Genomic DNA, 25701 nt, shown 5'->3' on the forward strand with positions numbered 1-25701 from the left:
AGGGACATTGGGAAGGTAATGAGTAGAGAAGGGGCTTGACCAGATCTATTTGACTGGGAAAACTGTGTGCTGAGACAGACACAGGTGCTGTTCTTCCACCTCACACTAAAAGTGTAAATCATATTCGTGGCAGAGTGATCAGCTCCAGAAACTTCTGCAGGAAACTTCCCCATCTTGTCTACCTTGACAAAGGCAGTCTCATGTTAACTGGGAGACAGAAAGTCTGGGGCTTTTGACTCCTAAACAGGTTTACTGGAAGAAACGGGATGTTAGTAAATCCTTCTGAATTGGGGTGTATCCATTTTGCCTGTAGCCCTACCAGCCCAGCAGATTGAGGACAAAAGCATTAAAAGAGAAATGCTTTGAGCATGTCAGCAAGAATGAGAAACAAAAACAAAACACTAACCTGTAAAGGAAACCTTGGTTTCTTCGTCCATAAAATGGGGATGAGAGAGGGAAATCCCACCCCTACCTTTTGTTCTAAGGATTTTTTGAGGTGATGGAGCATGTAAATGCTTCAGACAACTCAGACAGTTGTGCAGAAATAAGAGGTGACTATATATATCAGCAAAAGTGACCAGGATCAGAAAAGGGGTATGCTTGTCTTTACTGAAAAATTCCTTCCATGTGTCATGACAAAGAGACTCTGCTTATGGTTTTCACAAATTCACGCTTCTTGTTGGCTTTCAGCAAGTGTATCTAGAGTTCCTTCAATTTCCCCGTAAAGTGGCTTATCCATTTTAGCTTTTTTAAGAGGTCATGCAGGTAGAGTTGGACTTCCCTGGTGGCTCAGTGGTAAAGAATACACCTGCCAATGCAGGAGATGCAAGTTCAATCCCCCTGGAGAGGGAAATGGCAACCCACTCCAGTATTCTTGCCTGAGAAATCCCATGGACAGAGGAACCCAGCGGGTAACAGTCCATGAGGCTGCAAAGAGTTGGACATGATTTAGTGACTAAACAACAACAATGCAGGTAGAGGGTGTGAGTGCATTTGCTTTGTGCCCTGATAATCTGGTCACCATTTAGTAATATGTTGATCGAGTACCCGGGAGTACAGATGCAAATATTATAGCTGCGACAGGTGTTGTAACCCCACTCAACCTCTCAGCCTCAGATACCTTGGACTGGACATCCTTGACTCTTCCCTATTTAATTTTAGATAATTGTCCAATCTCTACCTGCAGCTTCATCCACCCATCTATTGATCTGTCTCTCCATAAACAGCTTTTTCTCCTTTCTTTTTCTGTTTAGATGATAACATGTAACATACACGTGGAAAGGAAAAAAAAAAGATGGCACATGGCCCTCATACTTTGGAACATAATAATTATTGTGTTGTATCAATGAGAAATGTTCTAGTAGGCATACCCAAATGTCAGAGGGATTCTAGAAGTGTGAATTTATTTCCTGTCGTTGTTACTAAATTAGAATTCTATTTATTTCCTCCTTTTCCTTTAAGAACAAGTGGCGAATGACATTTGGGAGGACGCGTTGCAACATGCTGACTCATTTAGGGTGTTGAGAAGACTGAAACAATTCGAAAAAGTGATATTATAGCACAGGCATCGGGGAAAACAATTAGAAAGATGGGTTCCGGATGTTTGTGTTTCCAGAGAAGCAACTTGACTGATATTCCTACACCATGCCCTACCTCCCCCAAAACTAAGGCAGCTGCCTATGGTAGCTGAGAGGGCAGCCTGAAAGATTTTATGTGTTTATGCTAACATTTTAGCAGATGGTTTCCTTTGCATTTTGACTGTGACCAGGGCTTTGAACCCCTAGGTACTTCAGAAGGATTTAAGAATTTATTAGTTTTTTTAGGAGATGGTGAGAAATTTACTTAAAATTTATTTTTTTGGTCTAAGTTAAAGCTTTCCAAAGGGTGTCTGTTCTCAACTTGCGTTTTAGTTTCACTTAATGTGGGGGAAAATAAAGATATTATACAATCAAATGCAATCAAAAGCATTCCAATTCGAACAGTACTATCTTTGCAGTTTCACGGAATATAGAACATTCCGTGATATATTCCACAGCATTCGTTATGTAGACAATTCTTGGTAGTTTTGTATGAAATATTACTGAGTGCTCTGCATGTGAACAGTGAATGAGTTTCCTAAACTTTTAAGAAGCAGAAATAGTTTCAGCTTAGTGCTGTAAAAACATGTCACTATACAATAATGTGTAAAATGTGCTTAGGAAAGACGAGGAAATAAAACACATAAAAGGCTAATATATAATAATAAGTACAAGGACAAAATGATAAATACACAAAAAAGGTTTGGGTAGGTCTGGATGGCGTCTGTGTGTTTTACAAGACAGGGAGAAAGGTGAAGGTGGGGAGAAAGAGAATAAGGACCATGAATTCACTTCTGAGTGTGCGGTATTATGCTGAATGGAGCTTCAGAAGCCAGAACATATAATAGAACAGGTGGCTACATAGGCTGCTAAATTTAGATATTCCCATAGATCAAAGTACAATGGGTCCCACTAATGCTTGTTTTAATATTTTCCCTGCAGACGCTTCCATGGCTTAAAGACTGTCTCACTTCAACTTCCTCATATGTAAAAAAAAATTATATGTAAAAATTGTGACTCTCCAAATCTGAAACAACTTTGCTGATTTCTAAAAACCGGGGACAGTTTTTAAAGGAAAGGATTAATCCCCGATTGTCCTGCTTGAGATGGTGAGGTTTCCTGTTTTAACAAACCCAAACAAGATTGTAGGAGTCAAACAGGTTCTCAGATTCAAAGAATTATTTTGCTGGAAGAGGCATTTTGTTGGAAGGGAAGAGACTGAAAGTCTGTTGATGTGTAGGAAACACTATTGTTAATCCTGTGTGTGTGTGTGTGTGTGTATGCGCGCACACACAAGTTAAAATCTAGGACATATAAAATTAAATGTCATGAGGAAAATGTAATAAGCAGGCATCTCAATTATTGGGTACTCTTTATTATACAGTGTAAACGGCTCTGTAACGCAGTAATGACAGTACACCTAGGAGCTCGGAACTGAGAGGCACTAAAGTCAATAGTTTAGCTATTCGTGCATCTTGAATACTTTTGTCCTGTTACATTTTCAAAAAATCTCACTTTAGATACCGAAGCTTTCTTCTTCAGGTTAGAAAAAGTTAATGCAGTATTTCCTCCCTTTGACATAAGAAAATTTAAACACATTTAATACGTCTTGGTATTTTATGGTGTTTCTTCTACCTGAGATGATAGGCTCTTAGTAAACAGGAAAATGGTAAAACAAGCTTTTGACAAACACTTTTCATACACAAACTACGTGCCAGAAACCTCTGTATAAGAGAGCGGTGGATTCCAAGAGCAGGAACCATAATTTAATATAAAGAAAAGGGTAACAGAATATAGACTTTCTGTTTAAATAACTTTAATTGCTCTTTTAAAAATAAAGCCTAAATAGTTGCACCTATACCCTTTTTTAAAAAGTTTCTCCATTTAAAATAGGTACTTATTTTGGAATAGCTGGAAACTAAAAAATGTAACCCAAGAAAACCAGTATTAGTATCTTGATGTTTCCCTCCGATCTTTACTCTTAATTTTGTTTCTTCTCCTTCAATGCACACATTTGAACTTACACAATTGGAATCATTGTTTATAGTCTTGTATCCTGCTTTTTCCACTTAACATACCGTGAGCATTTTTCCATGTCATTAAATATGCTTTGAATATGTTCTTGGCCACATAAAATTCCATCCTATTGATGCACCTGTTTTCTTTTAAGCTAAGACACATGCCACGTTTTCCAGCCATGCTGGACTCTTAAAAGCCAAGGAAAATACTTTGTGTTGATCCACCATGAGCCTCTTACGAATTTCTGTTTTTCATTCCATTTATAAAATGTACCCACAGTGCCAACACACCTCTGAACACCAGCTATAATGGACAGGTAATAAGCAGTCTAAAGAAAATGCCAGTCAGCTTCTGTCCGCTTGACAATGTTAATTAGTCACCCACATCACCATTACAAATACATAATGTCAACAGGAGTCACAAATGCTTTTTTCCATTCTGTGACAGCCACAAACGAACTTCAGATTCTTGGGTATCCACCGTAAAAAAAGCTTTAAGCTTTAATAATTCAAGAAATATGCTACCAACTAACAAAAACACGGTTTAAAACGTACTCAAATTTACATTACCCTTGGTTTTGTGACTGAGTCATTTTTGCCTCTTTTGTTTCAATGGACTGAAACAATGGGGCTGGCTTATCTGAGGACTGATGAAGTTTTAAAAATTTGCTAGAAACCTTGGTTCTATCCTCTTTTGGTGCTCTAAAAGTAATATATCTGTTACACACAAAACCTAAGTGAATCCTTTAATCCTCATGAGGGCACTGTGGAACTGTTCTTGATATTGTCCGCTGTGGGGAGGTTCTTTTGTTATACAGATTGTTTCGAGCGCAAGGCCTGGCCTGGAAGAGACTTAAATTTTCATTTGATTTTAAAGACCAAACCATAAAGATCTTCAAAAATGTGAAACTGAAACATGTATGTTTAATGACTACTCTCATAGTAAACTGAGCAAGCTGAATGACTGAGCTGTTTCTACCTGAAGTTCAGTCAGGTAGGGAAACTGCTTTCCTGTATCTTTTAACGAACATTTGAAAGAGAAACCTGAACTAGGTAAGTTTAATTCTATGATCATAAATCCTCAGAGCTTTCACCCCACAACATTAGACAGTACTCATTGTAAAGCTAAGTAGTCTTTTAAAAGTCTTATTTTAATCTGTTGAGATAAAGTCGGCTTTTTGGGGGTGCTTTTCCTGTGCCTTACCCACTGGGTTTAAACTGAAGTTTCTGTTATGTGCTTTTCCCAGGGAAAAACAACGCAAAACAAAAACAATGCTCAGATAAAATATTATAGGTTTATTTAAAACTTAATTCTCACCTTGAGTATGCAAAATACAAACTCCACAAAATGTTCATTTTTTTACTTTGTAGTTTACAAATATACAAAATAGAAGTTTGCTTAAATTTATATTACATATTTATTAAGGCAAGGAACTATATAGAAAAAAACATTTGTTCTGCTTAAGGCATACTTGGGAATAAACCATTGTACAAATTATTGCACATCTGAAACCACAGTGCATAACAGACTGTCTGCATAAAAAGATTAAAGTAAACCAGGTGTATTTACCTGACTTAGGTCATAAATGTAGATCGGAAGACAAAAATAGATTTTCCTTGTCAAAGTATGCAGCAGTTTGAGAACTTTGGCCTCATTTGGTACCTTTAGAACCAAGACTTACCAAGCACCATCGTTTAGGCTATTAAACACCATTTTCTGTACCTGAATTTCTTCCTCTTCTTCTAAGATCGTCATAATGGCTTTTAGAAGGCAAACAGAATACAAGGTGATCTTTAGGCTTATATTGCATCAAAACAATTCTCAAGGGGTTCTGGTCTTCCCTCCCCCCCAACTCTCAGATCTAATTTATACCCTGATATCCACAACTTCCAGTCACCCCCTTGGCGTTTTGTAAGTCCAGGAATATATATATTCAAGTTGGATTTAGAATTGGAATGATAGAAGATCCAGTCACAGACCCCATCTGTTTGTTTTTTCCTTGAGTTTGTCTTTTGGTTTCCTTGTGTCTCCTGATTATCCATTCACAAGTTGACTTGTTGGGAACTTGACCATGATTGTAGTGCTTTCCAGCTGGGTTCCTCCCCTCACCGGGAAGAGAGTGTGAAAGGTAAAAAATACTGAATTCTCTTCTGGCAGTGTGGGTCACATCCACTGTTTGGGGGTTTAAAAGTGCCTCTTCATGTGTAAGGCGAGGTGGTCCGACCTCGAGAATGCCCGGTCGCACTTCTGGCACTGGAAGGGGCGGTGCCCGGTGTGTTTGCGGTAGTGCCTGGTCAGTTCATCTGAGCGGGCAAACTTCCACCCACAACCATCCCAGTCACAGTGGTAAGGTTTCTCACCTAGAAAAGGAAAATAAACTTGTTGGAAGCTATTCCTGAAGGATGAAATTTTAAGAACTTGGAGGCCAGACATCAAACCAACTCAAGTACCCCATTCCGAAAGGATCCAGGAAATGTCTTTATACCTTCTCAAGGCTGTATTACATTTCAGATCATAAACAGGAATTTTAAGGGGTTTTTTTTTTTTTTTGCTCTTTTTTTTTTAAGAGAAATTAGATAATCGCAGAAAACACAAAAACAACTTAAAACTATACTTCTGTTGGACTAACGTTTTCATTCTTTTGAGCAAAGATGGGGCAGGAAACGAATTTAGAAATTATGACTGTTAGTGTGTCTCTCCTAACCCAAACCAAGCAATAATATCCTATCCCACTACAACTGGTTCTAAAAAGTGACAGGAGACTACTACTTTTCCTGTACCAATATTATTAACGAAAGCTATACTTTAGTGATCTTCTGTGCCTACTTACACAGATTCTCTGTGGTGACAATCTTAAATCAGAATCTCAGCAAGCCTAACCATTAAGTCCTTGAGATTTGAATAAAACCTAATTGTTAGGACTAGAGAGGGGGAGGGGTGAACCCCGGGAAGGGAACAACCAATAAAAATAGTGGAGAATACAGAACTGCTTAAAAAACTTATCATGACTTTGCACAGCAAGGCATAATTTCTTGATTACAAGGGCAATACTTTGCTCAAGCTAGAAGAGGCCCACCTGCAGCCTGGAATCTCCCTGCCTTTCAAAGGCCTAACAAAACTGCACTTTCAAGCACTGATACCATCCGCCCAGCAAAAGGCTCCTGGGCAAAATAGTAGGCGCCAGTTTGCTGTTCTCTCCTGTGATCCAGGAGATGGAGGAGATAGACTGCACCCCACATCCCAAGGGAGGCCCTGAGGAGTGTTGAGGCTGGACACCAGCCGCTCCCCCCACCTCCACGGCTTCCCGTCCTCCTACCTGTGTGGGTGCGCAGGTGTGCCTTGAGATGAGAACTCTTCGTGTAGGTTTTGCCGCAGCCTGCATAATCACAAGTGTGAGTGGCCGTCCTTTTCCGGGGCCACGACCGTCTTCCCCTCTTTGGTTTGGGCTCCTCCGGCATGCAGGAACCGGGTGGCATGAGCTCTAGGGGTGAAGAAGGTGGGGTCAGCGTCATCCTGTGTGCCCCGGACGGCGGGCACACGCAGGGCTCCCCAGCCCCAGCTATGAATCCCCGGGACTGACCTTGGTAATGGAGCGGTGGGACCTGCGGCTGCATCTGGTCGGGCAGGAAGGGAGGGTAGTTGGGCCCGGGGTGGGGATGGAAGCCCGGGGGGAGCGGCAGGGCAGGATGACAGTCCCGGCTGCTCAGCAGTTCCTCGGCACCCAGGGTCGGGGTAGTCCTGCTGGGGAGCTGCCGCCCCAAGGGAAAGTCGTGAGCAGGCGGCCGGTGGCCATTGCTGAGAGGAGGTCCAGTGCCCAAGTGGGCCTCTAGGGGCCGACCGACGGTGCACGAGGAGACAGCCTCCTGCTTGATCTTGGGGCACATGCGTGGCGGCCCGCCGCTGTAGGGCGCCACCACCACCGGGTGGCTGCCGTCCGGGCTGCCTTTGCTAACACTGATGACCGACGGGCTGCCGTACTCGCTGCCAGGGGCACTCAGCGACGCCTTCAACACGAACTTGCCCATCAGCCCGCCACCTGGCGGCTGCGGCTGCTGCGGCGGAATGTACACTGGGTCCAATTCAGGCCGCAGGAGCTCGGCCACGAAGCCGCCGGAGGGGCTCACATCGTTGATGTCCGCCAGGTTGAAGGGAGCCGTCGGAGGCGGTGCAGACTCCCGGCCGTACAGGAGGCCGCCGCCCGCGCCGCCCGGCGCCGCCACGCCCGGGTCGCCCCCGGCCCGGATTGGATAGCTGAAGCTGCAGGTGGAAGGCGCACTGGCTGGACCGCTGCTCGACGGGGAGGACGAGGATGAGGCTGATGCCGACGAGGACACCGTGGCGGCCACGGACTCCTGATGGGACAGCGAGTTGGAGAGGATAAAGTCCAGGTCCAGGAGATCATTGAACTCCTCCGTCTCCCTCCGGGGCAGGAGAGCCGGGTTGCTGCTGCCGCAAGCCGCGCCGACTCCTCCACTCTCCAGGTCGGTGGCCACGGTCGCCGCCGCCAGGTCGTAGGGGCGGCCGGGAAGCACCGGGGGAAGTCGCTTCATGTGGGAGAGCTCCTCCCGCCAGCGCTGTGGGGACAGGACGCGAGAGAGACAGTCAGTGTTGTCCCTAACTGCCACTCGATGTTAGTGGTGGGCCCGCCGCGCCTACACCGCCTAGACATGGGGACCGGATGGGCAGGAAGGGCCCCGGGGTCTGTGGGTGCCAGTGCTGCAATCGTGGCCCACACCCGGGTCTGGGGAAAGGCGGTGCGTGGATATATGGAAGATGTTAGGTTGTGTCTGCCCGATTGCGTGTGAGCGAGCGCCGAGGCTCGCCAGCCTGGGTCCCTCCCCCGCCGGATCCCAGGGACGCTCCCGCCGCCCCCGGATTTGGGACACCGAGGTTCTCTTGATGCGCCCTCGCCACGGGGACGCCTACGCGCCAAGCTCACTCTGGCCCAGCCAGTGTCTGGGGACACAGACACCTCCCGCCCGGTGGCCCGCGCGCCCGCCCTGCCGCTCGCGCGCTCCGGGACGTGTGCGGACCCGGCGTGCGCCCCCGGCGGTTCCACCGCGTCGGGACCACACGCATGTACAGCTGAGCCAAGGGCGCGGAAGCCATCCCGGGTAGCCTGCGGAGGAGCCCGTGCGGGGCCACTCCTGCCCGTCGTTGACCCCAGGGCTCCGCCCGTCCCCATCCCACCCACAGAAGCCCACCGGAGGGCCCCAAAGGCCCGGGCCGACACTCACGTTATTTGGGGCACCTGCTGGACGCAGTGTCTTCTCCCTTCCCGCCGGGCCGGACGCGAACGTGGAGAAGGACGGGAGCAGCGCGTCGCTGACAGCCATGTCAGACTCGCCAGGTGGCTGCCTTCGGACCGGGTAGGGAGCAGAGGCAGAAGTCAGGGGCCACTCTCGACCGCCGCTCTGGCGCGTCCCATCCGCCCTCACCCCACCCTGCGCCCCGTACCGCACCTACCTCATTAATGTGGGGGCCCAAAAGGTCCTCGGGAGTCCGAAGCAGTAGGGGTACCCGAACCCCAAAGCCAACGAAGAGGAAAAAAACTTAGAAACGAAGCCAAAACCCAAAACCCCAAATTGCCCGAGATCCTTCTTCTTTGGATTAAATATAAAAGGGAGATGCCTTTAAAAAAAAAGTTCCTTTGTATACAAAAGTTCTTAGAAAAGCTGTAAACTCGTAAAAATAGACAATCAGCAAGGCGAATTAAGTAGGTCCGGTGGCCAGGCTGCGCTCTCTTCGACTCAGCAGCGTCCCCCACCGCTGTCGCGGTCGCCGCGGCTATCGCCGTGAGCGCTGGGGCTGTGGCCGGGGTGGCAGGCGGGCGGCGCCGCCAGGTGAGACTGGATGCGGTGGCGCGGATCTGCGGACTGGGCGGCGGCGCGAGGCGCGGAGTCCCGGGGGCTGCGCGGGGCGCGCGCGGCCATGGGCGCTGGCCGCGGGCGGGTGGCTGGGTGGGTGGGGGGCCAGAGGGGCGGGGAGGGGCACTTGGCGGCTCCCGGTGCCGCCGCCGCCCGCCACCGCCTCTGCTCCCCGCGCGCCCGCAGCCGCGCTCGCTCTCTCAGGCCGGGGAACTGCCGGCGGCCGCTGCGCGCTCCTTACTTATAACTTCTCCGCTCCCGCCCTCCCCCCGCCTCCTACCCGCTGCGCGCTGGGGCCCGCCGCCAGGCCCCGCCCCTCCCTTTCTTCTCCCCTCCCTCCAGCGGCCCCCCCGCGCGTTGCCATGGCAGCTAAATAAACAAACTCAGCGCACGTGGGGGCGGGGAGGAGGGAGGGGCGCAGGCGGGGCCCGGCGGGCCGTGACGCCAGCCCGGCAGCTGGCGGGCAGGAGCCGCGCTGACGCCGGCGGCGGTGGCGGCAGCGGGCCGGGCGCGGGGATTTGGGTACGGGGCGCAGGTCCGGTCGCCGGGCGACCGGGACAGTCGGCGTCGCCACGGGCCGCTCCTTGAGTTCGAAGCTCGCGGCCAGGAGGGGTCGGTAGGGGAGAGGGGGATGGTAGCGCGACCCCACCCCCGCTCCTGTGCGCGCTTGCCGCGCAGTCTGCGCGCTGGAGAAGAGCGCGATTATCCGCGTGACTCATCCAGCTCGGGTCCGTCATACGCACGCAGGAGTCCTGCTCTAGTCCCCGAGCGCCAGTGCGGGCATTTGGCCTGGCCTCGCATGGTCCTTTTTGGGCTCGTCTGCCCGGGTTGGGGTTGGGAGTAGAAGGGAGGTGGGCGCCCTCAACTGCGTGGCGAGGACCCGGAGACTGAGAAAGCGGGAGGGGTGCTCTCCTTAAAGGGGCGGAAAGAGGCCGGGATGGGAAATGGAGCTACGGTTTTGATAGCTGAAGGAGCGAGGAAGGGACTGAAAGAAATTTCGCTATGTGAGGTGGGAAGAGAAGGGAGGGGCGTGAGGCGCGGGGACACCTTTCAACCGGGAATCTCAAAGCACTTTGCAAAGCACGCAACTCTCCACTTTATGGATGAGAAAACTGAGTCATAAAGAGGTGAAGTGGCGAGGTAAAGGTCAAACGGCAACTGGTTCCCTTGGCTTAGGCTCTAGAGCGGTCAAACCCACCCAAAGGGTCTCAGCTGGAAAGTGGCCCCGTGCCAGAAAGTAGAACTAAGCGATGGGACCCAGGTACTGGAAAAAGGCCCACGGAGCTCGCAGCAGGCGTCCCTGCCCACCAGGAAGAGAAGAGGAAACGGCAATCGTTATTTCAGTCTTATAACTCGGCCTCCCCACCCCCACTCCCCCTTAGTTTGTGATCAGTAATTTTCCAGCCGGGAAATGTTTTCGCCGTCATCTTCTCTGCAAACAGTGCCTTTTTTTTTTTTTTTTTTAAACGTGAGTGTGGTGTTCGGTATCGCTTTCTAAACGTAGGCTTGCGAGGTGTTTTGTTTGGATTCAGGCGCGCCTTGGGCTCCGCCCGCCCTCTGCACCAAGCCCCCTTGTCTGTAAAGGCGGCCGGGAGTCAGCCCAGGAGAGAAAAAGGAGATGCGGAAAGGTCGAAGCCCCAGCCCTGGGCAGTGTGCACTCACCCTCACTGAGATCCAGTTACCTCGTACTTTAAGTCACCTGTTGAGTCCTACGCTCCTGGTACCTATTAGGTTTCCTTAGAATATTTGTTATCCTTGATTTTCCTACTCCTTGCCAACCACAGAAGCATTCTTGGAATGCATCGCGCCCCGAATGAATCCACTCAGCCCTTTATGCCAAGCCCAGGAATCCCGCTCGGTTCGGAGACTTGGAAGCCCTTGCGGATCCTGCAGCCGGTCTTCGGCCAATGGCTGCCAGGGCCTGTAACCGGAGGGGAGGGCAGGTTTTCGTGGGGAAACCCCCGACCCTCCTCCCGCGGCCTGGAGAGTTTCAACCCCACCCCATAGGAGCCAGCCAGTTTATTTTAACTCTGAAAATATTGCCTTTTTCAAAAGGAGGAACCAAGAAAGAAAGATACCTGCAACCTCCTCCCCCTGTTGCTTTCGTTGTGATGGCAAACATTTCTTGGGATACTGGGGCTTGAAGATAACATGGAAAAGTTAATCCACTTTACCGTCAAAGCCAAGATTGTTAAACTGCATTGAACTTGGATAAGTCCTTGATTGGCAACCCTCACCCTCCTGATATGTAAGTCAGGACTTCGCATTTTCTAGTTAGGGAACCAGTGCCGTGAGGAGCTTTCTGCTTTTCTCTTATTTATCTAAGGCAGTAGGCCTTCGCCTTCAACAAAAGTCACCACCACAGTGAAAAAACAATATTACACAGATGAATAGGAAAGCCACTATTATTATGTCATATAATCAAGACAAGATTCTGAAACTCAATTAAAAAAGGCAGACTTTCCTAACAGCCTTTTGGAGGCGGAAAGCCAGTGCCTCTTTGTGGCAGGCAGCTTTCTGGTTATTCCTCTGATTGCATCATAAAGGGAACTCTCTAGATTTGCTCCAGCATTTCTAAAAGAGGTAAGGAACTTCAAGTTCACAAGTCATCTCCTTTCAAGGCAGGTGCCTGGTGTGACATCAGGGTTATGACCATGCCTCTTTTCAGAACAGGTAGGTCCAGAAGAGTTAAATCCCTGGCCTATATAATTTATAAACATGAGGCTGAGTAAACGTTTGATGACTAAATTGCACTCTGAAATAATAATGGAAGACACCCTTGAAAAAAGAATTAAATACTTACTGGTGACTTTATTTCAGCAAACTGATATTACAAGTTTTGTGGTATGGAAGTTAATTATTAATGTCTTTGGAGTTATAAAATAGATTTTTTTTTTCCTCCAGCACAAACTGCATTAGTTGGCAGAAGATGTGATGGAAACCACTAGTGTTAAGGGATTAATGTGGAGCCACAGAGGAGTGTGATAGATTGAAGAGGCTATATCAGTGTTTCAAGGGAAGGACCTGGCACCCAGAGCTGGGCACCAGAATCTGGGTGTTTGACAGCACCCTAGCTTGTATGTAAATGCCACGGGATTCAGGAAAAGCTGCTTTTTTCAGAAGGTGAAAGTAAGAGATGCTTTGAAGTACCCATCGCTTTGAAATGAAATCCCTACAGATAAATGACTGGGAAAGGGTCTTGCAACTTTCTCAGGGTGGCAAATCTTTTCCCAGCCTCTGAGTGACTCTCGTGTCCTGGTAAACTCCCGGCCTCTTTTTCACCTCAGTCTTGTGCAGAGGTTAAGAAAGTGAGCTGTAACACTAGATTTCCTGGGTTTCTGTTCTGGTTCTGCTGCTTTCTAGCTGGGCAAGCGCCTTGACCTCACTTTCCCTGTTTTTTTCTTCTACAAAATGGGTATATCAATTGTATCTACTGCTGAAAATAATAAGGATTATAAACGGGATCATCCAAGTAAGGTGTTTAGTGTAGGACTTAACACTCAACACAGGTATGTGTTTCTACCACCAGGATTCTCCAGGGCACCTTCAACTGCATGAGGACAGGAGCTGTTTTTTCATTACCATATTCCCAAGTTCTAGTACAGTGATACTGGAGTACTCTTTAAGTGTTTGTTGAACGAATAATGTACTTTTGTCAGCAGTCCATCAACAGAGAGCCTGTCTTCCCTTTAAGTCTCAACTTTATGCTCATTAATCCCCTTCATTGTAAAGAACCTTAATCCACTCAGACTCTTATCATTTTTCCCACCTTATTTCATCACTCTTCCCCAGCTTCCCAAGCTCTTATTTCCCTCAACTCATGCCTCATTTTCTTTGACCTGGGCATTCAGGCCTCTGTACAGAGTTCAGCCCTTTCTATTCCTAAATATCTCAGTCATTTTTTTCCCTACTGTCAGGGTGGGCTGCCTTGGTTCAAGCCCTCCTCATCTATCACTTTTTTTTTTTTAAATTTTAGAAAAAGGGTTTTTTATTCTACTCCGTTGAAGTATAGTTAATTTGCAATATATTTTGCTGTACAGCAAAGTGATTCATTTATACATATGTATACATTTTTCTTTTTTTTATTTGGCTGCATGAGGTCTTAGTTGCCTGTAGGCTCATCTCTCACTTTTAATTGTTTTTGTAAGCCTCCAAACTGCTGTCCTCTTCTTCCACCTCCTCCATAGCCTCCCTGGAGGGACTTGCCAGTCAGTCCAGCAGTTAAAACTTCGTGCTTCCATTGCAGGGGGCAGAGGTTCAGTCCCTAGTCAGGGAGCTTAGATCCCACATGCCTTGCCGCCAAAAAAAAAAAAAAAAAATTCATAGTCTCTCTGGAATTAGATCTAATCCATTTTGTTCAAATCACTTCTGCCCAACCACCCTCCTTGGCCTAAAAGAGCAACACCAAACTCCTTAGCCTAAAGTAGCAAACTTATCCTGGCCCTAGACAAGCTAACAGGATCATCTCCAGAGACTGACTCCACCCTCCCTCAACTTTAACTGGATGTTCTCTCAAGTCTGAATACACAATGTGTATTTTCCTCGTTTTTCCTGTCTGAAATGCCTTGTCTCCCCTCAGGCTCTCATCTGGCTCAGACTCCCTAGTCCCTTTTAATTGTCCCTTGGTCTGTTAGTCCTTGTCTAGAGTCTTCCTCTTTCCTCTGAGCTCTAATGAAGCCATGTGGCCTCTGCCATGCCATTTCCAGTGGACTGCGATGATCTGGTTACTTGTTTGTGGCTCCTGTTCTGCTGGGGCATCTTTAGGACAAATGGCCAGTGAGTGTTCTCTGTAGCATGAAGAGAGCCAGCAAAACTGTCCTGGTGAATGGACTCATCTGGGAGCCTGCCTTGAGCCCTGCCCTTATCTTGTCAATAACTTGTCTCTGGTGGAGAGTTCACTGGCTCAGCCCTCTGCTTTCCAGTCCCTTCTCTCCCTCCACCCGCTTCTCTTCTTTGAAAAATTATATGAAGGACAGAGAAAATAAAGTCCTTCGTAGTTATGTCCTCTCAAAGCAGTTGGACAAAAAGCGAGGGAACAGCTCGGCCCAAGGCATTGTAATAAAACAAACTAGAAAACACAAAAACAAATAACCAAAAGCCAAACCAAAACCAAACAGCGCGGCCACTCTTCTGGAGCCAAATCCATTGCCTTTCAAAACCCAAACATTGGGTTTTGAAGTTTTTAGAGCAGAAAATGAATCACAGACATTTAAAAATCAATTCTCAGAAATTTAATTAAAATCATTTTCATGAACCTTTAGGTTTGATCACTTAAGCTACATTCTTAGGCCAAAAATGTGAGGCCGGGTTTAAGCTATTTAAAAAGAAATCTGCACTTAATGGGATTATCTTAAAAGACTTGAGCTATTTTGACAGCAATATGTTAAATTCAGCCTTTCAGTGTCTTCAGCTTGTTCTGATATATTAAGAGAATGCAAACAAACAAAAAACCCAAATCTCTGTTTAGGTTATTTTTAAACGCCTAAGTACAGCAAGTAATATCTTTTAAAAGCAAGGTGCATAGTAGTACTATTTCTCTTAACAAATAATTAGGATCTAACATCTACCATCTTTTATCAACTATGATTGTTTTTAAGGCCACAAGAAGAATCTTCTGCTACTACGTGCTTTTGAAAATAAATCTAGCATTTAAAAGTAAACGAATCAGGGACTTCCCTGGTGGTCCGGTGGTTAAGACTCTGTTATCCCAATGCGGAGGGCACAGATTCAGTCTCTGGTTGGGGAATTAAGATCCCGCATGCCCCATGCTGTAGCCAAGGAAAAAAAAAAAGGTGGGGGGGGGGGGGGTAAATGAACCCACAAAGGCAAATCAGCAGAGAAAACCATCGCTGGAATTTTCTCCTTGACTTGGTTCACCAAATTTTCCTGGCCTGATAAACAATTTCCTCACGTAGAATTGCGTTGAAAAGAGAAAGTGAAGTGAAGTGAAGTCGCTCAGTCATGTCCGACTCTTTGTGACCCCATGGACTGTAGCCTACCAGGCTCCTCTGTCCATGGGATTTTCCAGGCAAGAGTACTGGAGTGGATTGCCTTTTCCTTCTCCAGCAGATCTTCCCGACCCAGGGATGGAACCCAGGTCTCCCGTGTTGTAGACAGCCGCTTTACTGTCTGAGCCACCAGGGAAGTCCAAGAGAAACTTGGACTTGAAAAGAGAAGCAGAACATTATTATACTCTGCATGCTAAGTAGCTTCAGTTGTGTCCCCTTATTTGCAACCCCATGGACTATAGCTTGCCAGGCTCCTCTGTCCCTGGGATTCTCCAGGCAAGAATACTGGAATGGGTTGGCATGCCCTCCTCCAGGGGATCTTCCTGAGCCAGGGATCAAACCCAAGTCTCATATCTCCTGCATGGCCAGTCGGGTTCTTTACCACTAGCGCCACCTGAGAAGCCTATTATACTCTAGAAGATTCTGTGTCCTTAATTTAGAAGCCTTTGTGGGCTGTATGGCAATTGTATCTCAATACAACTGTGAGGAAAAAAGTCTCTACTTCAGATTCTTAGACTAATACAATATCGCCCTTCTGAGGAAAACAAGATTCCCTGGTTTAAATCAGAATGGAGGGCATTTTTTTTTTTTTTGAGGCGAGGGCAATCTTTTGCACTATGGAAAGTGTAGAGATTTTGAGGGTTTGAAAACAAATGCTTCACACCCTGAGAAATGCAAACAAGAAACAATTCTGTGCTGAATTTTCTTCTCAGTTTGTGGGCTGGACAAGAGGATAAGTTATTTTTGCCAATTTGATATTATGTACTCCTGGCCAAAGAAATTATTAAAAAAATAATAATAACAATACATTTGATTATCCTGCAGCTGACTCTTTCTCACAGACATTGTGTTAGTTAATCAATTTTAATGTCCTGGCTGGTGCGAAGAGTGCTGGGAGGATGGCCAGTGTCAGGATTTTTTTTTTAACAAAGGTCAAAATAAATTTCTGGCAGCACTTGCATATCTCTTAGTGTGCTTGGTGTGTTTTTCAAAGTCACTAGCTCAAATCTAGACACGGGCTTTTCTTAGATCCAGGGATGATCAGAAGCTTCTTGAAAGAGAAAGCCCTAGAATAGTTACCTAATCTTACAGGAATTCCCAGCATTATAGAGATTCAACAAGTTAAACTATTCAGAGACTCACTCAGTCTATGCTGTCAGATTGTTGTTCTTGTGTGCAGTCGCTCAGTCATGTCTTCACTCTTTACGACCCCCGTGGACTGTAGCCTGCCAGGCTCCTCTGTCCATGGGATTTCCCAGGCAAGAATACTAGAGTGCGTTGCCATTTCCTACTCCGGAGGATATTCCCAACCCAGGGATGGAACCTGTGTATCCTGCACCGGCAGGTGGGTTCTTTACCGCTGCACCATCCGGGAAGCCCTCGGGTTGCTACACGTACCCAACAGAGTTCTCAGAGTCACGTGTTTATGGGAAACACCCAGCTGTTGAATTTCGGTGTTCTATGTTTCATTCAGCACACTCAGTTTTCTATTAAAATAGAAACTCATTTGAGTTTCTTTAAAGACAGGTCAGACTCTTTGGTCTATGTGAATGTGGATTAGAGTGTCATTATCTAAGTTTGATTCTTTGCCCCCTCTTGCTTCAACTCAGTGAAGGAGGGGTCTTGGACAGAATTCCTTGTCTAATGGGAGATGAAGAATGACTTGTGATGAGAGTGCAAACATGCTGGGGAAGAAACCTGGGACTTCCACCCAAGAATTTGGATGCCTAGACCTTGTGCTGCCTCTTATCAGTTGGTTGACTTTGGGTGTGTTATCTAGCTGCCCTCTATTTTCCATGCCTGTGAAATGGGGCTATGAGTGCACCCACCTCCCAAAGCTGTTATGAACACCAAGACATCGGGTGTGAAAGGCACTGCTGGGGTTAGCTTCTCCACTCTAGCAATGAAAACTAACATAGTTATCCCCATTGATAAACTTTCTGAGGTTAGCACTGCCACTGATGCACTAGAATGCAGGCTTCAAGAGATAAGGACCCTGACTGACTTACTATTATTCCAGAATGTAATGCAGTTTGCTGGCCTGTAACAGGTGCTCAACACACATTTGTTTAATAAGTGAACTCCATTTTACAGTTTAAGAAACTACAAAGTCGAGTTGGCAAAGTGACTAGCTCAGGCTTGTACAGCTAAGTGAGTGAGGAAGCCAGTGTTCTTGGAGTCCACATGGGGAAAGAGGCCTGGGGTATCCCTTCTCCTTATATGGCCTGCCCTTTTGTCATCCTTGTTTCTTTCTGACCTCAGCTGTGCCAGGCTTCCCTTCATCCAGAGTTTTTTTAGATCAATTTCTCCAGCAAATAAAATTCTAACCTTTGGTTCAGGTTGGGGGGAAAGTAGTCACACTGTTGTATGGGGTAAGGGAGAAATCTTAGGACATGATTGATTGGACGGATGGATGGATTAGTAGGTGAATGGATGGATGGTAGATGAATGGATTTCCCAGCAACTGCTTATATAGGCTTTCAATCAGTAATCCCATTTCCATCCCCAGATGCTCCCTACTTCTGAGTAACACCTTGGTGTCTCTACTTCCTGAGCCCTCCAAGGGTCCTGCACCTTGAAATCAGTCTGCCTGGTTTTCTACTTCCTCTGATCTAAGTTTGGCTTCCCAGCTCCCACTGTCTTTGCCCTGGTAGGTTTTGTCTTTTAATTCTTTACTGTCACCTAAATGGGGTGTCAGAAGGAGCATAAGAAAACACTTTTGTTGAATACACCATGTTTGATTCTTAAAAAACCCTTTGCTCCTTTTTTTTTCATTTTTTAAAGGTTTTTTTTTCTGATTTTAAAAATTAATGCCTGCTTACTCACAAAATCAATCAATAAATGCAGATTCAAGAAAAATGAATTCACATTGTACCTATCCAGATATGACTGTGGTTAACAGTTAGGTATACAAAGTTTCAAGATTTTTATGCATATATAAAAGTAGTAAAATTTATTTTTAAAATACCAATTACCATTTACACACAGCTTTGCAAATTTGCTTTTATTTTCACTTAGTAATTTACCATAGCTGTACATGTTAATACATAGATATACCTCTTATTTTTAAACACATCATAGTAGTTCCTAATCTTGGTATTTAATCAATTGCCTTTTGATGGTCATGTAGATTGTTTCAATTTTTCACTATTCCAGAACTTCCTTTTGCAATCTTACACAAATTTGCTTATTTCATTAGGTTCGATTTATAGCAATTGCTTTACTAGGTTGATATTATTACTCATTATTAAATAGTTCCTCAAAAAGTTATGTTTCCATCAATTTACATTCCCATCAGCATTTCCATTCCCATTAGCAAGGTGTATTACATCCATCCACCTACTAATCCATCCATCCATCCAATCAAGCCCTAAGATTCCTCCCCTACCCCATATAACAGTGTGACTGCTTTTCCCCCAACTTGAACCAAGGATTAGAACTTTATTTGCTGGAGAAATTGATCTAAAGGAAGTCGGATGAAGGGAAGTCTGGCACAGCTGAGGACAGAAAGAAACAAGGATGACGAAAGGACGGGCTACATGACAGTGTTACCTGCTGCCCAGCACTGAGTATTGGCATCTTACTCTTTGGCTACTCTTTGATTTATTATTATGCTTCTTTGTTTGTTTTCGTTTTTACAATTTAATTTTTATTTTATATTAGAGTATAGTTGATTTATAATGTTGTGTTTGGCTCAGGTGTACAGCAAAATAATTCAGTCATGCATATACGTATGTCCATTCTTTTTCAGATTCTTTCCCATATAGGTTATTACAAAATATTGAGTAGAGTTTCGTCTGCTATACAGTAGGTACTTGTTGATTATTTATTTTACCTATAGTAGTGTGTATATATGTGATTCCCAGATTCCTAATTTATCCTTACCCTCATTTCACGTTTCCCCTTTGGTTTTCCAAGACAATGAGTTTGTTTCTGCTTGTAAAATAAGTTCATTTGCTTTTATTTATTTTTAATTGAAGTAAAGTTAATTTACAATGTTATGCTAGTTTCAGGTGTACAACAGGGTGATTCAGTTATATACGTATATATTCTTTTTCAGATCCTTTTCCTTATAGGTTATTACAAAATATTGAGTACAGTTCCCTGCTGCTCCTTTGAAATCCAGGCATCTACATATGTCAGCTTTGAGGCTAGTCAACCTTGTAGGGCAGTTGGTTTGGATTGCTTCCAGACTTTAAGGGTGTGGAAATCAGACAATGTTAGAATGCAGTCAGAGGCTTCCACTTTGCACGTACTGAATCAGAGACCTAGGGAGCAGAGGTGATGCCCATGCCACACACTGGCAGAGGTGGGGCCGCAGAACATGTGTCATGACTCCCAGCCAAGTCCCAGCTCCTTGCTTGCATCATACCGCACTGACAGGAACCCCTAAAACCTGCCCTTTCCCTGAGCCCCTTTCCCTTCTGCAACCAGAAGTGTGGACCTCAGGAGGGGATGAGAACCAACATTTTCAGTGTGCTTTCTTTTTAAATTTTAAAAAATTTTACTTACTTAATTTTTGGCTGTGCTGGGTCCTTGTTGCGGTACTCAGGCTTCTCGTTGCAGATGGCTTCTCTTGTGGAGCGCGGGCTCTAGGCGCATGGGCTTCGGTAGTTGCGGCACATGGGCTCAGTGGTTTCAGCTGCAGGCCCTAGAGCATGGGTTCAGTAGTTGTGGTGCATGGGCTTAGTTCCTCCGTGGCTTGTGAAATCGTCCCAGACCGGGGATCGAACTCTTGTCCCCTGCGTTGGCAGGCGGATTCTTACCCACCAGACTACCAGGGAAGTGCCTCAGTGCGCTTCCTAAGCACTCCCACCTACCCCAGCTACTCTGCCTGTGTTGGGCCCTCCGTGATCCTGTGAGGTAGGTATTACTCATGTCACTCTATAGAGGAAGAAATGAACAAAAGGGAGATGAAGTTAGTCAAACGAGTAACCTGTGCCCAGTCCTAAGGAGATTTAGCACGGGGAACTAGATCACATCTATCTTAGAGTGAATGAGGAGGCAAAGTGTGCGCTGGGTTTAAAGCGAGGAAGGGTGGTTATCAGCAACACCCATCTGCCCTAAATGGATCATGGAGATGTTTCCTGGGATGACTGAAGACATTCTGACACCTCACCCCAGGGGTGTGTGTGTGTCTGTGTGTGACTGTATGGACTCTAGCCTGCCAGGCTTCTGGCTCCATAGGATTTTCCAGGCAAGAAGGAGGGAGTGGGTTGCCATTTCCTCCTCCAGGGAATCTTCCTGACCCAGGGATTGAAACCACATCTTCTGCATCCCCGTGTAAGAGTAAAACCCAGCAGCACAAGCACCTCTCAAGACATCATCTAGCTGGTTCAGGGGTTGTGTTGCTAGGGGTTGAGCACAAGTAGAACCCAATGCTTGCTGGCCAGGTCCCCTCTGGAATGACTGAGCTGTCCAGCATGCCCCATGTATAAATGTCAAGTAAACAGCAAATTGAAGTGCAATCTAACTATTGTGCTGGGACTGTTTGCTTTAGATATACTAGTTGGCAGGAAGGGAGAAGGAGAGGGAGAGGGAAAAATATGTGTCACTTTGCAAGGCAGGTTGTGAACGTCCTGAGTCCTCCCTTGGCCGGCTGGAATGTCACAGAAACCAATGTCAAATAAATACAGGGCTTGCACTCCATGTTGCAAAAATAAGCATGTCCATTTGCTTGAAAGAAAAAAAAAAAAGTCTTTCAGATGAGGGAACATTTTCCAGTCAATCACACAGCAGCAAAGTCATCCTGTTGAATTTGTGACTCACAGGCTCTCTGTGTCAATAGACAGAGAGTGAGCCCAGCGTTATGACTTCAGTGGGAGATGAAGCAGAAGCTGGGATGAGGCAGGGCTGGCTTTAAAGCAGAGCCCTGGGCTCTGACAATAAATAGCGGAGGAAAGTCTGACCACTCACAGGGTGAGTAACTCATTTGTTGGTTCCTTTTCTTTATTACTTGCTTGTCTCCTAGAAAAGAACCAATTACAATTTGCCTTACTTCATCCTTTCCTTGCACCTACAATGATGAAGGACGTCATTGTAAGGACTACTGACCGAGCATCCCGTGGCTTGATGCTCTGCACACTTACACACATCGTCTTCTGGCCTTGTAGCAATTCTGTTAGGTAGTTGGCACTTTACGTGTTAGTTTATGAATGAGAAAATTGAAGTGCACAGAGGTTAGGCATCTTTGTAAGCTTCTGGCCAAGGATTCTCATGTGGTTCTCTCTGGCTTCAATTTCAGATTCTGTGCGATTTTGGGGCATTCTCCCATTTTGCTGTCTTGCCATGAGCCAGATGTTAGCCTGGGCACTGGGGCTGCACCGATAAGTAAAAAATGGTTCCTGGCCCTCAAAGAGCTCCAGGACCAGTCAACATATGTTGTCTTGTATTCTAGACAGCTGGGATCTGATTAGGTTGCCTGAAACTGGTAGTTATTTAAGAGAAGATACTACCAAGAGGCTCACTGCTTGTTTACTTGGCGGCACTGAGTGGGGATGTCCTGGGACAGAAAAAGCACTGCAACAAAGACCACAGATGAGCTAACACCTGGCCCTCAACTGGCTGATCTTAAAGCAGATTTTCGCAGCCAGTCACGAGGGTTAGGGCAGGTGGAAGCTTGGTGTTTGGTCTGAGGTAGTCACAGAACAGGATGGAGAGGGACCTGAGCCTGACCACAAAACTGATGGGCTGGCTTCTAGTCCACAGGCTTCCCTGGTGGCTCAGAGGGTTAAGAATCTGCCTGAAATGCAGGAGACCTGTGTTTGATCCCTGGGTTGAGAAGATCCCCTGGAGAAGGGAATGGCAACCCACTCCAGTATTCTTGCCTAGAAAATCCCATGGACAGAAGAGCCTGGCGGTCTACAGTCCATGGGGTCGCAAGGTCAGACACAACTGAGCAGCTGTCACTCACTCACTCACTCACCAGTCCAGGCCCTGCTCTGCACGCACGTGGGCTGAGGTCAGTCACTGGCTCTGTCTGCGTGTGGGCTCTTCAGCTGCGCATGAGAGAGCGAGCAGAGTAAGGCCCCCGTGGCTCCGAAGCATCAGGATTAATTGGGATGGTGGGATCCGTTCTTGACTTTTTCTCGATGGTCTCAGCTGAGATATTCTCAAGTAAGAAGGAAAAAAAAGCAGTAAATCTGGTGGCTCTCAAAGCTGAGACATTTCTTCTTCACCTTCCACACAACTCTGCTGAAAACTGTTCTGGTCAAGTAACTTTGATCCTTTTAGAAAATCTGTTGTCCGTGTGGACAAAAGCAATTCTTCATTTGAATAGGACATCAATTCTTTCTCCTGCTTTTTCCCTGTGGCCCCAGTGTCCTCCCATTTCTGAGAAGTCGTCAGCATAGAGACTATATTCCCTAGTTGCCTGAGTCCTCTTCAAAGTCCAGTCCTGACGGTTTTTCGTCTTGCCGGCTGGGGAAATTCTTAAAAAGACACGGTCAATAATCTTTTGCTGGAGTATACTTTCGACACGTTTATTTTGGCTCGTGTTGTTTGTCAAGCCCTCGTGGAGCCCTGTGAACGAGAACGCTCCGTTTACCATTTGACTTTCTCCCCATCTAGTTGGCAAACATTGTGTTTCCTCAGTAAGCTGTCTGAAAAACAAACAGTAGAGTTTACACTGGTCTTTGTGTCGCCCATCTGCCTACTCAGTGATCTATACAACAATGTGGGTGCTAGAAACCTGTATGTGTGTGTGTGTGTGTGTGTAGGGAGAAATGCTCATTCATTTACTCGTACAGTTGATGTTTAGGGAGCACCAGCTATGTGTCTGACTCGGTGCTGGGCATTGACTGAAAGCCCAATGGAGGACTTCCCTGGTGGTCCAGTGGTTCAGAATCCTCCTTGCGATGCAGAGGATACGGGTCTGATCTGTGGTCAGGGAACTAAGATCTCACATGCCTTTAGGCAACTGAGCCTACAGGCCACAATTGCTGAGCCCACTTGTAGTTCATGTGCTGCTGTGATAGATCCCACGCTATGAAACAAAGGTCCCACATGCAGCAACTAAGACCCAGAACAGCCAAATAAATAAATATTAAAAAAAGAAGAAGAAGAAAGGCCAGTGGTGAACAAAGGTAGATGTGATCTTGCCCATAGGAAGGTTATAGTCTATTGTTGGGAAAAGATGTTAATCAAATAACAACAACAAGGAAAAATAATAGCAAAGTGCAAACACTGCTGTGAAAGAGGAGGCATGGGACAGGAAAGCTTTTAAAAGGAAACTGGCTGAGTTGGGGTATATAAGGAGTACAGTGGGGAGAGGAAAGTCATGTCCTCCTGTGGACTATGATCCCTGACAATTACAAGTATTTATGCCTTTGAATTTCTGAACCTAGCATAGCCTCAATTATATTTCTAAGTTATTAATTTTTTGAGTTAGTGTTCTAGGCCAGGGTCTCAGGGCACAGAGACAAATGGTATAGCCTATGTGGAATCTAAAACCCAAAGCAAAACAAGCTGAAAAGACTCATAGATACAGAAAGCCGGAGGGGCGTGTTGGGGAAAATAGGTGAAGGATATTAAGAGGGACAAACCTCCAGTTATATCAATAAATAAGCCACAGGGATGTAATATACAGCATAAGGAATATGGTCAATAATATTGTAATAACTTTGTATGGAGACAGATGGTTACCAGACTTACTGTGATCGTTTCATAAGGTATGCAAATGTCAAATCACCTGAAACGGACATAATATGGCACATCAACCAGGTTGCAATAAAGGAAAAAGTAATTAAAAAACCCCAAGACACTGCCTAGGACCACCCCTGAAAGAAATTGTAAAACAAAGTGCTGAGTGTTGCAATAGCAAGGGTTGTGCACAAGATTGCAGGAAAGCCCAGAGGAGACAGAGACTGATTCTGCTTGAGGCTGGCCTGCCAGGGAGGGAAGAGAAGCGGCACGGACGCAAAGAAAGACATGGAGGTGGGAGACTGCAGGGTCTGTAGATGGACTGGTGTGAAGTCCCGTGGGGTCAACGTGGAGAGGGTAGATGAGACTGGTAATATTTGAAAAGTCATTTTTGGGGCAAAAACTGAGGGGCCCAAATAGCTGCTCAAGAAGACCCACAGGTTAAAGATGTATTTTCCACACTTCCAGTAATTCTAGAACTATGTTAAAATTGTTTAGCATAGATATGTTCTGCCAGCTGTGACACGTTCAGTATTTTTCTGTACATCCACTTATTTAGAAAATATTGTAAAACTTTAAAATACACTCCATAATAATTTGTATAATATCAAAGTTTGGCTGTACTAGCTCGATGTTCTATAACACAATATACAATAAATACATGATTAAAAGAATAAATACTTCTCTAATGGCACCCCACTCCAGTACTCTTGCCTGGAAAATCCCATGGACGGAGGAGCCTGGTAGGCTGCAGTCCATGGGGTCGCTAAGAGTCGGACACGACTAAGCGACTTCACTTTCATTTTTCACTTTCATGTATTGGAGGAGGAAATGGCAACCCACTCCAGTGTTCTTGCTTGGAGAATCCCAGGGACGGTGGAGCCTGGTGGGCTGCCGTCTATGGGGTCGCACAGAGTCAGACACGACTGAAGCGACTTAGCAGCAGCAGCATACCATATAAAATCATCTTGAATCCCATCAGTGGTACTTGTATTCCATTTTGATGAAAACCATTGTACCACAACTCTACAGCAATTTCTTTCTTTCTTTTTTTTCTTAGTATTTTAAAAATAATTATTTTATTGAAGTTTAGTTGATTTATAATGTTGTGTTAGTTTCTGCTATGCAACAAAGTGATTCAGTTATACATATACCTACATTCTCTTCCATATTCTTTCCTTATGGTTTGTCGCAGGATATTGAGTATAGTTCCCTGTGCTAGACAGTAGGCCCTTGACGTTTATCAGAGCACTTTAGATGTTAAAAACCAAAAGATTATTTTTTTCTTCTGTCACGTGTGTCTCGCATTTAATGGTTGAGCAGAATCTCTTCTGTCTAACCTGTTGATTTCTATGACTAGCAAGTAAGGGCCACTGCCTCCTTTGGAAGAAGCCCATGGGCTTGGCTTCTCTTTTGTATCTCATTTTTTCCCCATTTCTGTGTTTCTGAAGTGGTGTTGGAGAAGACTCTTGAGAGTCCCTTGAACTGCGAGGAGATCCAACCAGTCCATCCTAAAGGAGCTCAGTCCTGAGTGTTCATTGGAAGGACTGATGTTGAAGCTGAAACTCCAATACTTTGGCCACCTGATGT

At 45.7% G+C, this 25701-nt stretch overlaps 1 protein-coding gene across 3 annotated transcripts; it reads right to left on the bottom strand.

The window, feature by feature from the left end:
• Window positions 1-4871: 4871 nt before the first annotated feature.
• Window positions 4872-9521, bottom strand: KLF4 (Kruppel like factor 4). Of its 3 annotated transcripts, XM_027550454.1 has the most exons (5): window positions 9063-9511; window positions 8834-8954; window positions 7177-8170; window positions 6913-7077; window positions 4872-5956 (listed from the first exon to the last, which is right to left on the bottom strand). In XM_027550454.1, exons 1-5 carry the CDS (start codon window positions 9065-9067, stop codon window positions 5781-5783), a joined length of 1461 nt encoding a protein of 486 aa, XP_027406255.1. In that variant the 5' UTR covers window positions 9068-9511; the 3' UTR covers window positions 4872-5780. The 3 variants fall into 3 exon arrangements, with proteins under 3 accessions (XP_027406255.1, XP_027406253.1, XP_027406252.1); XM_027550452.1 differs by having other exon boundaries at window positions 6913-8170; window positions 8834-8950; window positions 9063-9521; XM_027550451.1 differs by having other exon boundaries at window positions 6913-8170; window positions 9063-9520.
• Between the last annotated feature and the right edge of the window lie 16180 nt (window positions 9522-25701).

Source organism: Bos indicus x Bos taurus, chromosome 8 (genome assembly GCF_003369695.1).
Source record: "Bos indicus x Bos taurus breed Angus x Brahman F1 hybrid chromosome 8, Bos_hybrid_MaternalHap_v2.0, whole genome shotgun sequence".
In the NCBI taxonomy this organism is placed as follows: Eukaryota; Metazoa; Chordata; class Mammalia; order Artiodactyla; family Bovidae; genus Bos; species Bos indicus x Bos taurus.